The 17,497-nt window shown below is 45.7% G+C and overlaps 2 protein-coding genes across 3 annotated transcripts in view; one reads left to right on the top strand and one right to left on the bottom strand.

Moving 5' to 3' along the window:
- PROSER1 (proline and serine rich 1) overlaps positions 1-10,574 on the bottom strand; it is a 30,402-nt gene extending 19,828 nt beyond the window's left edge. The window contains exons 1-4 of the mRNA XM_045014999.1: positions 9,350-10,574; positions 2,819-2,884; positions 1,758-1,826; positions 1,203-1,297 (exon numbers count right to left, since the gene is read on the bottom strand). Of these exons, the coding sequence (XP_044870934.1) occupies positions 1,203-1,297; positions 1,758-1,826; positions 2,819-2,884; positions 9,350-9,394 (275 nt within the window). The 5' untranslated portion in view covers positions 9,395-10,574. The remainder of the gene's footprint in view (positions 1-1,202; positions 1,298-1,757; positions 1,827-2,818; positions 2,885-9,349) is intronic.
- Positions 10,090-17,497, top strand: part of NHLRC3 (NHL repeat containing 3) — a 33,436-nt gene continuing 26,028 nt past the window's right edge. Inside the window, exon 1 of one of the 2 annotated variants that reach the window (XM_045015020.1) lies at positions 10,090-10,203. In XM_045015020.1, coding sequence (XP_044870955.1) covers positions 10,117-10,203 — 87 coding nt within the window. In that variant the 5' untranslated portion in view covers positions 10,090-10,116. Of the gene's footprint in view, positions 10,204-10,614; positions 10,765-17,497 lie in introns of those variants that run through there. The other variant, XM_045015012.1, reaches the window with a different exon arrangement.

Genomic DNA, 17,497 nt, shown 5'->3' with positions numbered 1-17,497 from the left:
AGAGGCAGGTGAGGAACCTCGGTGGGCCAGCCTGTACTTCACTGTGATATCACAGCATACTGGGGATATTAGTTGGCGGCTCCTCCATGGAGCCATACGTACAGGCATGTATTTGGCATTATTTACAAACTCCCGACACATTTAACGTAGAGTGCATCAGGCTGCAGTCCCTCTTCCAGTTCCTCCAGAACCTCTTACTGAGGCACTAGCTGCACTTTCCCCCTCACTTGTTTATCCTAGCACATCCGAGCTGCAGCCCCACAACTTCATGAGACCTCCTCATCAACCTCGTTTGGGTGCTGGCCAAGATGACCAACCATCACACCAGGAGGAGGAAGCTGGACCGCAGGTGCTCTGCTACTGTGGGACCTCTATCTGGTTCCTTGTCCAACACTGGGCAGAGTTCCTCTGGGTGGTATCCACTGACTCCTCAGACACCTTTGAGGAGCAGTGGGCATTGCTGGGGATTCTCTGCTCAGGATCCTCCTCTGGATCCTTGATCTTTAACCTTTAAGCTTCACTCCTGTCTCTTTTTTCCACCATTTGTTGTCCTCAGTATTTAATTGTGGCCTGGGTTCAATGGCCCCTTTCCTCTGGTTGAGGGAGCAAGCCTTTGGCCTTGAGTGGGCTTAGGCCTGCCATCTCCCAGCAACCACAACAGGTACACGCCCGAGAAATGCCTCCCCCCTCTACAGTGCTAGTTTTAGGGGTGCAGTGTCCGGCTGCCAGAGTCTTTCCCGCAGCAGGAAACGCTCAGGCAGTGGGAAAAGGCTTTGGCAGCGGGAGCTGCTGGGGCATTTCCCTGCTGCTGCCCCACCTGCCAGAGCCTTTCACTGAAGCCTGTAGCTACACACCGCCCTACATGCTGCTGCCAGCGACATGCAGTGTAGACATAGCCTAAAAGGCTTTTGAATACATCATTAACTTTGGCACAAGAGTCAGTTTTTAATCGGGTAGCAGAGGTATTGCAGTTCAGGACAGATGAACTTAGGAAGTTTGGCAACGCCTATCTCCATTATTACAAGCTACAGCTATTACTTTTTCCAATCATGAGCACCAAATCATTTTAAAGCAAGTAGGTGTTTTGCCTTAATTGTCCAAAGTGGTTCCTCTGAAACTTTCCTTTGTTTGACATATTCAGACATGAGTAAAAACAGTAACATCTCAATAAAGTAAATACAACACATAAAAGAGATACTTACGAAGCTAAGAGTTCTAGAGCAACAAGCTTGTCTTTACTAAAGGTGAAGCAGTTAAGGATATTAACCACTTTTGATGCTGGAACAGCTACCATTTTCTGACAACACAAGTAGGGAAAATAAAAAATAAGACAGGATTCTTATTTTTAGTACAGTATGTAACTTTAAAATCTTCATTATCAGGAATTTTAATAAACAATCATCTTACGCTCTCTGGGGAACAGTATTCTTATGTGCTAAGTGCTGAATACATAATAGAGTCCCAATTCTGGTAAACTGTATGCTACTGCAAAACGTTTAAATTAGTCATAATTACCAAGAACTAGATTATTCCCTGAGATATATGGTGCAGAAAGGGTACAATCAAGATACTCCCGACAGAAGCAAAGAGTAAGAGAAGCAACACAGCATAATGCCATCATAAGAGAAAGCGGTGAAGAGGAAAGCACACAGATTATAAACTATGCCCATGCGATGAGAATACAGATGTGGTTATGGAAATTAAAACCAGAGGAAACAGGCGGAGACACTTCTAAGGATTGCTCCATGAAAACATACATGTTGTAAAGCCTTCATTGCCTTTAGTTGTGGTTCAGCCCAAGAAAAGTATCTCAGTAATTCAACAATCTGAAACAGAAAAACCTACAGTTCACCTCTTATATATACACGTGTTCTGCTAACAACGTTAAATATCTATGCTGCCACTCTACTCATTGAATGTGGTGGGATTTTGCTAAGCACTGTGTGCATATACAGGCAATATTTGATCAGGTGTTATTACACAACAGTATCAGCCATTAGCCAAGAAGGGCAGAGATGGTGTCCCTAGCCTCTGTTTGCCAGAAGCTGGGAATGGACAACAGGGAATGGATCATTTGATGATCACCTGTTCTGTTCATTCCCTCTGGGGCACCTGGCATTGGCCACTGCCGGAAGACAGGATACCAGGCTAGATGGACCTTTGGTCTGACCCAGTAAGTTCGTTCTTATATTCTTGTCCAGTGTGTTTTTTTCCTTTCATCTAACCCTTTAAAATCCCACTGGGTAGCAAGGTAGATTTTTAGGTAATTATTTTAAACAAACACATTATATATTCTTGTTTTATATACATAAATACCTGATCAAATATCCAATATGGTAAAGTATTATAGACTTTTAAAAAAGACGCGTTAGAGAAGATTATAATCATTTAATTTCAAAGCATAGCATCCAAATTTATAAACATATACAAAAAAATCCCATAACATTATCTTACTTGGCACCAAAGTAACAATCTTTACTTATAAGCTTAGAAGATAAAGACAGGTTCAAAATATCCCATCATCATCAAGGTTCTGAATTCGATGATAATTAACTACAGATATTTCCCTCCCACATGCTAAGAGCCAAAATCTGATCTCTATTAATTGGTACAATCCGGACCCCATTATTATGTTACTCCAAATTAAAATTGGTGCAACAAAGAATTTGTCACAAATCTCCTAAATTAGTAGAAAGGCAACTAGTGAAATCTGATCTGGCTTTGCATAGTAGGAGGAATTATCTATGTACATGAGTGTATAGATCAAATCCTGAATTTTACATTTTCCACAAATACATAGCAGTATGTAGAATATTACCTGTTCACTAGAGAAGTATCCATGCACATATTCTATAGCTTTTAATTTGTATTCAGTCAACACAGCCTAAAAGACAAAGAAAGACATTTAGCTGATAAAAGAACAATTAAAACACTATCTGCAAGACAAATGTATTCAGGAGAAAAACATATCTAATCTCACAAAAATTTGCATCAATTATACTGAAAGATTTCTATACCACAGAATAGTCCTTGAACAATTTTGTGAATATTTTCAAGCAGAAGGAGACTTAATATCTCTTTTACTTTGTTATTTTCTCTTTTAAGAAGTTCGCCATATCTCTGTTTAGGTTCAGACTGGAAGAATACCATAGTGGTCCTCCTTTCAAGCTTTAGATACACTGGCTTTAATATTAACTCGCTAATGGCTCTTGAAACCGAGAGATGGCAGTTAATTACTTCAAACTGCAGATTATATATATTCCTATTTAAGGCATTTTAGTTGTATATCTTGCTTTAGTTACTTTTATGAAGAATCTAGAGCAGGGATCAGCAACCTTTGGCATGCGGCCCGCCAGGGTAAGCACCCTGACAGGCTGGGCCGGTTTATTTACCTGCTGTGTCCACAGGTTCGGCGGATCGCAGCTCTCACTGGCCGCAGTTCGCCACTCCAGGCCAATGGGGGCTGCGGGAAGCGGTGCGGGCCAAGGGAACTGCTGGCCAACGCTTCCCGCTGCCCCCATTGGCCTGGAGCGGTGAACTGTGGCCAGTGGGAGCCGCAATCGGCCGAACCTGCAGATGCAGCAGGTAAACAAACCGGCCTGGCCCGGCCCGCTAGGGTGCTTACCCTGGCAGACCATGTGCCAAAGGCTGCCGATCCCTGATCTGAGCCACTCACTCTGGGCATTTCTTGGGGACAGGCTGCTAGAAATATAAAGGTGGTAACTAAAATTATGGTCATGAAAGTTAGCTCTAGAGAATGCTGTGATCTTGTCAGTATTCTCCTGTTACACGTTTAATACACACTTATACAAAACATAGGGAAGCAGGGTGGCACAGTGGTTAGGGAACTGGACTGGTACTTAGGAGATTGGTTCTATTCCCCTTTCTGCCACTGACCTGCTGTAAGACCTTGGACAAATCACTTCACCCTTCTGTGCCTGTTTGCCCATCTATAAAATGGGGATGATAATTACCTCCTTTATAAGATACTTTGAGATTTGCAGGTGAAAAAATCACTACACAAGAGCAGTTATAATAATTAGGCCAGGTCTTGGGGTCATGTATGAGCAAAGGGTGTTCTAACTACTCCAACAGTCCAAAACTAAAAACATATTCAGTGATCATCATTGCATGAGGGTGTAGCAACCTGGGGTAGACAATCCTGTGGCAAGTTATGCTATCTTTAGGCCTCGCACAAAGAAACTGCACTCATTTTTATATCAGATGTTTTTTGATACCATGGTATCTGTTAGATGTCTAAGCTTATGGCCCATGGCAAGATCTTCAAAACTAGAGGCAATATTATTTCAGTGCATTGCTACCTAGCAAACATAACTATTCTGTTGTGAAACTCAACAATCAAGTTGTTAAACCCAGCTTAACCATAACAAAAGTAATCACGCTGGCTTTATCCCCTCTAGAAGTTAAAAGAAAAGGTAGAAAGGAAAGGAACTATCTCTTTGTGTACAGTGCATAGCCTCCTCCCCTGACCTCCACTTCAGGCCTCCAGGGACTACAACAATAAATGCAAATGAACAAGTGCTCTCTCTCTCTCTGCACCACACCACTCTAGTATGATCAAGCTATTTACAAACAAAATTCATCTCTACACAAAGTTGAGGATAAATAACCTCATTCTTACTGAACTCCTGCATTCCTATTCCTCTGCTTCCATTTAAAAAGTTATTTCCAGAAATCAAGACATCATCATAACATGTGGTATGTTTGAAGGAAGTGAAATGGGTTGCAGGCCTTAGAATGATACCAGTATCTCTTTTTTTTGTTGTTAAGACTCTAGGAGATTTTTATTTACTTATACTATGTCCAAATATCTAGGAAGATCACATAAAATTTCAAAATATTACACATCCACACATCTGAAAAATCTTGTTTCATATTTTTATTCAAATATAGTTCTGAACTTGCTCCCAGAACTTTGTTTTTATTTACAGTAGAACCCACTATGTCCTAGGTGCTTTACAACCAGTAAAAAAAGGTCTGTGCTTGAAGGACTTTAGTCTCAGGACAGAAACAGACTGACGAGGAAAGAGAGGTCAGCAGTCACCGTAAGTAGCACAGCAGAAGTGGTTCATATGGATAGGGGGCTGTGTGGAAGAAGGCAGGGTAATGGTTGTGTAATAAGACAAATGGGTCAACAAGGCTGAGAGCACTATCAGAGCGGAGATGGGCAACATGAAACTTGACAGAGGAGCAAAGTTACGCAGAGATTTACAGGAGGTGGCAAGACGCCTAAGTTTAATGCAATAGCAGACAGGGGACCAGTGGAAGGATTCAAAGGTAAGAGTTATCGGATCAAATACGTGTGTTCCAGAGATCAGTGATGGGGTTCTGAACAAAAAGGTTTGGCTGCAGGGATGGAAAAGAATAGAATGGAACTTTAAGGTTCTGAAAAGGCAGCAGCAGGAGGATTCAGATATGGCCTTAATATGCGAGGGAGCAGAAGTCAAACAGTCACAAGATTATAGGCCTGAGAAATGGTGAGCATGTTGCTGACAGTGATGAGGAACTTCTGTTTTGGGCATATTCAACTGGAGATGACAAGGCATCCAAGGAGAGAGATATGATTGGAGGGAAGGTGATAGTGGCGAAGCTATATCTACAGGTCATCAGCATAAAGATGATGCCTGGTGTCATGGGAACCAATGACTAGGATCGCTTCTTTAAAAAGACTGAACAGTTTCATAAGGAACAATACATCAGTTTGTGTTTTCACAGATTGAAGGTAGAGGTTCAGGTTATGTCTGTACGACAAATTACTTCAGTATAATTTACATCGCTCAGCAGTGAGAATAATCCACACCCCTGCCCGATATAAGTTATACTGACCTTAGCACTGGTATGGACAGTGCTATGCTGGCAGGAGAACTTCTCCTGCCTACATAGCTACTGCCTTTCATGGAGGCTGGTGTTAAGATGACCAGCTTAGAGCATCTTCACCAGAAGTGCTACAACAGCGCAGCTGCACCACTGTAGCTGCTGTAGTGTAGACTGAGGGCTTGGCTACACTCGAAACTCCCAGTGCTGGGGCACTGTTTACACTGGCGCTTTACAGCGCTGTAACTTGCTGCGCTCAGGGGGGTGTTTTTTCACACCCCTGAGCGAGAAAGTTGCAGCGCTGTAAAGCGCCAGTGTAGCCAAGGCCACAGCCTCAGACACATCGCACAGTTGCTCAAGTTCTTTTCCAGTTAGGTATAAGTTGCTAAAGATACAGCTCAAGCATTAGACTGTTTCCTTAATTACACCCCAGCACTTGGAAGCCAGCATAATTATGTATGGTCTCAAGTAGCATTCTAAAGCCACAACTCTTTGGGAAAAAGAAAAAAATATCAGTGATATTGTTACAGCTTTAGACTAGCAGTAAATGCTGCACATTGGTAACTCCCCTTGAAAACAAAAGAAATTGAAAGGATATATTCAGGAGAAGAATGAAGTGATATTTGTGCCAAAATAGGTTGCTGTTCAATTACAGATCACATTTTAAATTATTTATTTGCAGTTTCATAATAAAAGGATACAAGAATTATTTGTCATTGTGGTACAGAGAGAGCTGTTCTTAAAATTTTTACACAAGTGGTTCTAGTCAGTCAATGGGCCTACTCATCAATAATCTACTAGAAAGGGACTTGGATTGTAGGTACAGTACTTACAAGAGACAGGGGTAACCTTTCCTTCATTCACATGTTCAGAGCTAAATTGCTAACAGTTTGAGTAACAATAGCATGATAAAACTTGTATTTAAAGGTATTTTAAGTTAAACCAAAAAGCAGTTGGTATCTCTAAAATATAACTCAGAAAACTGAATTTTATTTAATGTGAAAAATTAATACTGACCAAAAAAAATTACTATTGTTACAAGTAGCATAAGACACCTAAAACACTACAGGAACCTGAGGTTTCCTTTCATTGGCATGAACCTTTCACATAATGAAAAGCAGAGAGAATATATTTTTAAAATAATAAAATAAAATTGCAAAAATTTACATGTGAATTCAGGGAGACACACACTGTCTGATACTTTCAATACATTTTTAAAAGTTGACTAGATTTCAAGTTCACCCTGAATACTTACTCTCTCATATACATATATACCACTTCACTACTTCTACCGTGCCTTCAGTACTAGGATCTGAAATCACTTACAAATAATTAGTTGACTCACAACATAGCTAATGTTGGTACATGTTAATCCCATTTGACAGATTAGGAAATGGAGGCAAAGTTAAGCAACTAGATCATCAGCAGTTAGCTCAGCAGAAAATTCCAGTAGAACATTTCAGGCTAGCGGTTTGTCAGACAAGTGAATGTTTAACCTACTTTTAAAGATTAAAGACCCACATTTAACTTAATCAACTAGCAAGCTATTTTTAAAATTGGACTTTTTATGAATTTCTTCTACTACCATTGATCAAAAATATTTGCTGGGGAAGATTTAGCCTCATACCCATAATATGTCACTAGCTCTAGGTAAAATTTTATTTTTCAAAGCATTATATCCTCTAAAAGAATTGTCGTATCAAGATTAACAAAAAAAATAATAAAAATACCAGTTTAGGCAGGGCCTTTCACTAATGGGATAACAAATTAATTCAATGTATGATTAACTTTTAGGGGTGCTCTTTTAAGATACTGAATTAATTTTACTTGCAATCAAAAACTGTATTTAAACATGAAACTGGATGTTGCTGCCACTTTAAAAACAACTCAATTCTAAACTAAACACCTATGAGGTACAAATGTATATTTAAAAGATAAAATGTGGGAAATAGATAAAAATAAGATGTATTACGTATAAAGACAAATACATGTCAGTGTTAAGTTAAATTCCACATATAATAGTAGCAGTATTTAACTTTCCAACTATCTTCTATTCCATGAATTTTTAGCTTAATATAAAACTTTATAAACATATTCCTTAAATCTGGTCAAGGAAGAAAGTGATGCAAATGTAAAATATACCTAAAATAAATGGGTCATTTTGGTGTTCCTTAAATCTTCATCACATCTGGGATGAGAATGCAATGAGAACAGGCTAGTCCACTTAAACAATTTAAAGTTCACCAGTATTAAACATAAATGTTTTGATAGAGCATGATCCAGTTTAATATTAAAATGCCTGTCATTTAGTCTCTGTTTTCTGAGTGAATGAAAAGCATTCGAAAACTTGTTCATATGTGACCAAGAGTCAGGGAGAGATTACATATGCTTTAAAAAAAAAAACACACCACAAAATGCACAATATCGCATTAATATTGAAACCTTTATAATATGTTGAACTTCCATAAAACCTTTCATCTAAGAATCTCACAGCACTTTATAGACATGAATGAACTAAGCCCCATAGCATGCCTCGTTCTATGTAAAGACTGAGGGCTTGTCTACACTTTCCGGGGGATCCACATGTGGCAATCGATCCATCGGTGGTCGATTTAGCGGGTCTAGTGAAGCCCCACTAAATCGCTCTCCCATCGACTCCTGTACTCCACCTAAACGAGAAGCGCAAGAGGAGTCGACGGGACAGCGTCTTCCATCGACATAGCGTAGTGTGGACCCCACGGTAAGTAGATCTAAGTACATCAACTTCATCTACGTTAGTCACATAGCTGAAGTTTCATAACTTAGATCGATTTCCCCCCCACAGTGTAGACAAGGCCTAAGTAACTAGATAGACACTGCACAGGAACTCTAGAACAGCAAGAAATATAATGCAGCTCTGCTGTCTTTCACCCTCATGCTTTAACTATACAATATAATATATACTACTTACAAGTCCAGAACAAAGTAACTTAAAACAGTGATTTTCAACCTGTGGCACTGAGCTCAGGGGTCTGCTGACTATATCTGAGAGGTCCACAAAAGGCTGTCAACATACAACAGTGGTTTTCAACATGTAGTCCACAGACCCCTAGAGATCTGCAGACTAAGATTTCCACCTCCATTTGAAATTTTTTAGGAGTCTGCAAATGAAGAAAGGTTGAACCCACTTTTTAAAAAAAAAACTATGATACAGTTATATTTTTAACCTTTTAAGAATTAGTCAAATTTCAACACAATCTCATGAGATATAATCTCTCTGCCATGAGGCATGCAGATGGAAACAAACATGCCACACAAGATGAGTCTCAACTAGACTAAATGTGGTTTACATTCCGCAAAAACTAGTAAGTCTTATCAGCATATCACTCTGCTCTTTGAAGAGCGGGCAATAATTTGATTTTTACCGCCTTCCAGAAGGAACAACAACAAAGGCAAACAGTGTTTAACCAACGTTACTCCAGCAAGGAGTTTTGCATTTACACAATTAAACCAAACATGTAAAAAGATAAGTTACCTTTCTAATTTCATCAAGCACAGTCTCAAATGATTTCTTATCCATCTTTACTTGTTCATCCAATGTAGATTTTTATTTAAAGAAAAAATACATCCAGGCAAGACTCTTTACTGCAGAAGCGTCTTTTTTATTGTAGAAGAAAAGCACCGAAAAGAGACACTTTACAGAGATGGGAAAAAATCCTTTAAAACGCTCAATAAGAAAAAGGGGTCAGGGCAGAGGGATGCGCCTCTTTTGGGACAGCGGTGCGGATTTCACTCACGATATAGATGCTTGGCCCGATGCCCAGCTCAGCAGGAGACGGGGCTTAACGCTCCTTGCCGCCGAACTGGCGCATTAAGCGCGGGGGGGGGGGTTACATGGTTTTGTGAGGACGCGGGGGGAGAAAGGGGACGAGGAAGAAACAGAGCAGCCGAGGAGCAGGGAGAGAGGGACCCCGGCTGGGCGGGGGCGGGGGGGGGGGGAGAAGCGGGGCAGCGCCTGGCTCAGGTGCCGCCGGGCACACGGGGCTGTGCAGCAGCCGCAGCCTCTTGCCGCTCCCGTCAGCGCGCGGCCCTCAGGCCCGGCAGCCCCCGCGCTCCCCCGCTGCCCATCGCCTGCAAAGCTCCCGGCTCCTTGTTACCAGCAGCAACAGAAGCCGCCGCGCTGCCGCACCTGGCAGAGCCAAGAGCCAACCCCCAGCCCGCGCCGCCGCCGCCGCCGCAAGCGAGCCCAGCACGAGCAATAACCATCGGCGACGAGGTTCCTCCTCGCCACTGGGGTCCACAATGCCCATGAATCGCACCCCAGTGACATCATCAACCAACGTCCATTGTCTCTCTCGGAGGACCCCTCACGCGCCAGAAACCCCAACAGTAAGTTGACTGAGTAGAATGCCTGAATCCGGGAGGAACGGTCCCTCTGTTGCAGCGATCATCACCCTGGCTTCTGTGCTCCCAGCCTCCTGCCGAAAGGCCTGGTCTCGAGTGTTGAAAAATTCTTAGCTACCGGAGATTGTTCTCCTGCGCTCAGGCACTCAGGTGGACAACCCCGAAGGAGAGCAACAAGCTTAGCTCATAGAGCCGATAAATTGGGCGGAAGGCCTGACCTCGCCGTCTCCGCGTCCGAAGTCACGTGACTGACACGCGCCTCCTGTTGTCATGTGACAAAGCTGCAGTCTCCCAGGCAGGAAGCCGTCGGAGGCGTGGCTCTGCCTGGAGCCTCCCATAGCAGGCCCGGCTCGCGCACGCTAAGGGGCGGGGCCTCCTGCTGACGTGAGCCACCAGCGGCTCCGGGATGGGGGCGGGGAGACCGAGCTCCGGCGCTGACGCTGTCCGGGCTCCATGAAGCGGCGCGGCAGGCCCGGCCTGGCGGTTGCCATGGGCAGCGCGGTAGCAGCGCTGCTGGTTTTCTATTGCGCGCTCTCGGGATCCCAGGTGGGTCTGGGCGGAGGGTCCTGCTGCTGCAGGTGGGTGGGGTGAGCTTGGGCCCCCTGTGTCTGCTGGCTCCGTACCCCCCGCCCGTCTTCCGCCTCCTGCATCCATCCCACCTGGGCCACAGGTGCGGGACGGGGGCTGGGCCACGGGCGTGGGCAGAGATGGCCGCTGGAGCAAGGGGGGGAGCCCGCTCCTTCCTCTCTGTCTCTTCCCAAGCCAAACCCCCTCCCTCTCCCACCTTGTCTGTCTCGCCCTCCCAACGAGCTGCACTTGGTTCTCTGTTCCCAGCTCCTGGTTCGTGGTTCCTAGTTAACTTAGTCAAAAGGCAACATTATTTTAAAACGTGTCAGTGTAAGAGTCAGTTTTTAGAAATGTCATCTAATGAATGTGAATAATGTAAATTACTCATTACTAATCAAGTGAGAAGCTGGGTGTTGACTGGCTGTGTGCGACAGTATAAGCCTCAGGTCACCTAACAGGTGTGTCCCTGCCAGGGCCGGCTCCAGGCCCCAGCACGTCAAGCGCGTGCTTGGGGCAGCATGCCGCGGGGGGCGCTCTGCCTGTCGCCGGGAGGGTGGCAGGCGGCTCTGGTGGACCTCCCGCAGGCGTGCCTGCGGATGCTCCACCGGAGCCACGGGACCAGCGGACCCTCCGCAGGCACGTCTGCAGGAGGTCCACCGGAGCCGCGGGACCGGTGACCGCCAGAGCGCCCCCCGCGGCGTGCCGCTGTGCTTGGGGCGGCGAAATTGCTAGAGCCGCCCCTGGTCCCTGCAACAGTTAGCCTGTTCTGAAGGAGCTGGGGCACCTCGCTCACTGACCCCAAAGCTTTGTTCCTGTGCAGTGTGCTGTTGCATAGCACCCCATCTCGCTTCCATAGTGTAAGTGGTGATGGAATAAGGAAGTGGGTTTGACTGTCTGTGCATGACAAACTGTTTCCCAGGTCACCCAAAGTGACACATCGCCACAATCATCTGAATGTTCGGAAGGAGCTGGGCCATGCTGCCACTCACCGACCTGAAGCGTTGTTCTTGAGCAGCATGTTGCTACTTGTTATGCCCTCACCTCATTTCCATATTGTAAACAGTGCTTGAATAGGGAACTGGATTTTGGCTGTATGTGATTAAAATAAGTCTTTGGTCACCCTAAGTGATATGTCCCCATAACCATTAAGCTGTTCTAATGTAGCTGAGACATGGAACTGTCTTACTTGAAACTTTTATGGTGCAAAAAATTCTGGCCTATTACCCCTTCCCCCCACCCCCACACAATCTCTCGTGAAATAGGCTGCAGTTTTTGCAAAGAGTTTCAAGTAAGGTAGGTCCATGGGTCAGCTACATCAGAACAACTTCATGGTTGTGGGGACATGTCACTTAATGTGACCAAAACCTTATTTTGAAACATACAGCCAGTCAAAATCCAATTCCCTAAGCAAGCACCGTTTACAATATGAAGTAGGATGAGCACATAAGAGATGGCAGTAGTTAGGGTTTGCTGTCAAACGGGGTGGGGGGGGGGCATCTGGTGGGGTCCTGCAGGGGTCTGGCACTAGTTAATATTTTCAGTAATGAAATAGCTAATGGAGTGAAGAGTATGCGTATAAAATTTGCAGATGAGACAAAGTGGGAGAGGTTACAAGGTATTGGAGGAAAGGAATAGAATTCAAAATGACCTTGACAAAGTCAAGAATTGGTTGGAAATCAACAGTGTTAAATAAAGACAAGTTAAAGTGTCACAGTTCATGGCAACTGCATTTGTATTCCTCCTCCATGGTCCCACGAGGGAACCCACTCTAGGCTCCTGGCTCCTCAGCTGTCACTTCTCTTGAGTAGAGACCCATATTTCTCTCCCTCCTAACCAGGAGTGCACAGTGAGATTTCCAGCAAGTCAAACTGCCTAATGAGGCCAGCATCTGCACTTTGTTTTCTCTTTGGAGGCTATGAACAGCATAATTGCGTTCAGTTGCAAGTTACCATATAGCCCTTTATAAGCAAGCACATTTATTCTTAAGGTGAAAGCATCATAGAGAAAACATATTAAAACAACAATAGAACCTACATGCATACCAATGAGCATACTACTGATCACCCTCAACTCCAACAAGGACTCTGGTAGGAGACAGTCCTTCAAACCCCACAAAAGGGTTTTTCTGTGGTTACAAGTTCATAACAACCTCAGCTCAGAACCAGAATTGCTAGGAAAGTTCACTCTTTCATTGCTCTTCAGATTCCAGGAACAGGTAATAAGTAGATAGTGAGCTCCTCTGAAGAGCATAGCTTCAAAAGTCTGATTTTTTTTTGCATAATTAGAGGTGGGGAAATTTGCATTCACCTCCCCCTAGCGATCCTCAGGAAAATCACTTGATGCTACCCCAATTGTCCATTCTTGTCTGGCCCATTGTTCAGTATACTCCTCTGAAGTTATTAACACTTCCCGGGGTTTACATCCTATCTCTCCCCTAGAGAAGTACAGACAATCCTAGTCCACAATAATACATAACCATTGCATTTAATGCAATGGACTCAAAATGTATTTAACCTTAATTCAGGAAGGTTTCCCAAGGATATTGCAGGAAATTGCCATATATGTCACACAAAATACTATACATAGAAGGAAAAATCAAATGGATAACTACAAAATGAGGAATAACTGGCTAGGTGGTAGTACTGCTGAAAATGATCTGGGGGTTTTATCGGGTCACAGATTGAATATGAGTAAGACTACATTTTAGTCACGGGTATTTTTAGTAAAAGTCACTGGTGTGACGAGTTAGATCATAGAAACCCCCTTGGGAGCTGCCATCTGATGTGCCATGACTACCTCTGCTGAAAGATGTTTCACTACGTTTCTTTCACAGACTGGATGCCTTCCTAGTCTGGGCACCATCCTTTCCCCTGGTACAGCCCTTGTTCCAGCTCAGGTGGTAGCTAAGGGATTCCTCATGATGGCTCCTTCTTTGTTCTGTTCCACCCATTTATATAGCTTTTGCATAAGGTGGGAATCCTTTGTCCCTCTCTGGGTTCCCACCCCCTCCTTCTCAATGGAAAGACACCAGGTTAAAGATGAATTCTAGTTCAGGTGACATGATCACATGTCACTGTAAGACTTCATTACCCACTTGCCAGCACACAGGTATACAGGAAGACTTAGGGCTTGCCTACACTTGCAAGTTGCAGCGCTGGTGGAGGCTTTCCAGCGCTGCAATTATTCTCCGTCCACACTTGCAAGGCACATCCAGCGCTGCAACTCCCTGGCTGCAGCGCTGGCTGTGCACCCGTTCGGGTTGGGGTATAAGGAATGCAGCGCTGGTGATCCAGCGCTGCTCATCAGGTGTGGACACACACCAGCGCTTTAATTGGCCTCCAGGGAATAAGGAGATATCCCAGAATTCCTGTTCAGCCACTCTGCTCATCAGTTTGCACTCTACTGCTCTGGCCTCAGGTGACCCGCCCTTTAAGTGCCCCGGGAATTTTAAAAATGCCCTTCCTGTTTGCTGCAGCCAGGTGTGGAGTGCAATCAGTTTATCTTTCCAGGTGACCATGCCTCCATGTGGCAAACGAGCCCCAGCATGGAGCAATGGCGAGTTGCTGGACCTCATTAGTGTTTGGGGGGAGGAAGCTGTGCAGTCCCAGCTGCGCTCCAGCCGTAGGAATTATGATATCTTTGAGCAGGTATCAAGGTCCATGCTGCATAGGGGCCATGATCGGGACGTGCTGCAGTGCAGGGTTAAAGTAAAGGAGCTGCGGAGTGCCTATTACAAAGCCTGCGAGGGGAACCGCCGCTCCGGCGCCGCCCCCACGACCTGCCGTTTTTACAGGGAGATGGACGCGATACTTGGGGGTGACCCCACTGCCAATCCGAGGACCACGATGGACACTTCTGAGCAGGGTGGGGGACAGGAGGAGGAGGAGGCGGGGGGGGTGGAAACCGCGAGTGAAGCTACTGGGATGGGGGAAGACACCCCAGAGTCCCAGGAGGCATGCAGACAGGAGCTCTTCTCAAGCCAGGAGGAAGGAAGCCAATCGCAGCAGCCAGCAGTTGCTGAAGGACAAACAGAGGAGCGAGTTACCGGTAAGCGGCTTTTATTTTCAGGGTGGAAATGTTTCGGGAGAGGAGGGGGGGTTAGGGCTGCATACATGCATGCCTAGATGTGGAATAGCCCATTGATGTGGTCTATCACGTCACGGTAATCGGCTGCAGTAATCTCCTCAAAAGTTTCAGCCAGAGCGTGGGCAATGTGCCTGCGCAGATTTATAGGGAGAGCCACTGTGGTCCTTGTCCCAGTCAGGCTAACGCGTCCGTGCAACTGTGCTGCGAGGGGTGGGGGGACCATTGCTGCATACAGGCAAGCTGCATAGGGGCCAGGGCGGAATCCGCATTGCTGTAGAAGACCTTCCCGCTCTTCCCTGGTGACCCGCAGCAGGGAGATATCTTCCAGAAGTAACTCCTGTGGAAAATGTTGGGAGACTGTTTAGTGCAGATCCCCCCTGTAGCTGTTAGCTGTTACCTGTTAGCTGTTTGCTGTCCCCAACGCACAGAAACCCCTGCACAGCCCTGAAGCAATCTCAGTACCCCTTACTCACCATTTCGTGTCTCCTGTTGTGTTATGTGTGGTCTTATTTGGTATGGGAAAAGAATGCTAAAGTGAACACTGAAAACTCCTTCAGTGTGTGGGAATTACTGTTTGGATGAGATAATTAACAACGCTACCCTGTTAAATGTTGCTATTTTTGCCTTCAAGAAGTGACCTTGACTGCTGGACTGCCCAGATCTACCACAGCACAGAGACTACAGAATCTGAGGAAAAAGCCGCGAAAAACCAAGGAAGACATGCTGAAAACAGTTATTGATCACTCTGCTCGAGAGAGTAAACAGCTGCAGGAGTGGAGAGAAAGGGAAAGCAGGATCCGCCAGAGGGAAAGCAGGATCCGCCAGAGACATTGGCGGAGAAACGCTGTGACAAAGAGGAAAAGCACAGACCAGCTGCTAGGCATCCTGGCGCGCCAAGCGGACTCTCTCCAGGCACTTGTAGCCATGCAGGCAGAGCAGTCCCGTGCTGCCCCACAGCCCCCCCCATCCCAAATTTTATTCTCTTCTGCCCCAATGTTAGCTCCAAACCCCCTTCCCCAGCATCCAGGTTCTTACCACCACCAGCTGCCTCCAACACCTGTACGTTCACCAACCAGCCCTGAGAACTACGACCCTTACCCTCTGCACTCAACCCCCATCACCATGCAGTATATGCACCCTGAAGTGCAGCAGCCATTGCACAGCACTGCAGACAGGACATATGCAAACTTGTGACTGTACAGTTCACCAACCCACCCCCCTGCCCTAGGTTCCTGAAATGTTGTGTGTCTGTCAATGAAGTATTTTTCTTTTCAATAAAATAAAGACTGTTTTCAAAGCCAAGATTTATTATTGCAGATAGTGAAAGATACCTTATCCCAGTAAAGAAACAGTCACTGGAAATCATGTTAGGGATAATAGAATCCTAACAGTGTAACCACTGCACTTCACTCCCATGCAAGGCAGCAAACATTACTGTTGGCTTTCAGCCTCAGATTCTTCCCTCAAGGCATCCCTAATCCTTGTAGCCCTGTGCTGGGCCTCTCTATTAGCCCTGCTCTCTGGCTGTGCAAATTCAGCCTCCAGGCGTTGAACCTCGGAGGTCCATGCCTGACTGAATGTTTCACCCTTCCCTTCACAAATATTATGGAGGGTACAGCATGCGGATATAACCGCGGGGATGCTGCTTTCCCCCAAGTCTAGCTTCCCATACAGGGACCGCCAGCGGGCTTTTAAACGCCCAAAAGCACACTCCACAGTCATTCGGCACCGGCTCAGCCTGTAGTTGAACTGGTCCTTGCTCCTGTCAAGCTTCCCTGTATAGGGTTTCATGAGCCAAGGCAGTAACGGGTAAGCGGGGTCTCCAAGGATCACAATGGGCATTTCGACGTCCCCTACTGTGATCTTCCTGTCTGGGAAATAAGACCCTGCCTGCATCTTCCTGAACAGGCCACTGTTCCGAAAGATGCGTGCATCATGCACCTTTCCAGGCCAGCCTGTGTGAATGTCAATGAAACGCCCATGGTGATCCACAAGCGCCTGGAGAACCATAGAGAAATACCCCTTCCGATTAACATCCTCTGATGCTAGGTGGGGGGGTGCCAGAATAGGAATATGCGTCCCATCTATCGCCCCTCCACAGTTAGGGAAACCCATTTGTGCAAAGTCATCCACAATGTCCTGCACGTTCCCCAGAGTCACGGTCCTTCTTAGCAGGATGCGATTAATCGCCCTGCAAACTTGCATCAACACGATTCCAACGGTCGACTTTCCCACTCCAAACTGGTTCCCGACCAACCGGTAGCTGTCTGGAGTTGCCAGCTTCCAGATTGCAATAGCCACCCGCTTTTCCACCGTCAGGGCAGCTCTCAATCTTGTGTCCTTGCGCCGCAGGGTGGGGGCGAGCTCAGCACACAGTCCGATGAAAGTGGCTTTTCTCATACGAAAGTTCTGCAGCCACTGCTCGTCATCCCAGACTTCCATGACGATGTGATCCCACCACTCAGTGCTTGTTTCCCGAGCCCAAAAGCGGCGTTCAACAGTGCTGAGCATTTCCGTGAATGCCACAAGCACTGTAGTGTCACGCGGCAGGCGACTCGATATCATCGATATCATCGTCGGACTCCTCACTGTCACTTTGGAGCTGAAGGAATAGCTCAACTGCCAA

The sequence above is a fragment of the Mauremys mutica genome, chromosome 1, assembly GCF_020497125.1.
Source record: "Mauremys mutica isolate MM-2020 ecotype Southern chromosome 1, ASM2049712v1, whole genome shotgun sequence".
In the NCBI taxonomy this organism is placed as follows: Eukaryota; Metazoa; Chordata; order Testudines; family Geoemydidae; genus Mauremys; species Mauremys mutica.
Note: the sequence above shows the minus strand (reverse complement) of the source record. Positions and strands in the feature narration are given on the sequence as shown.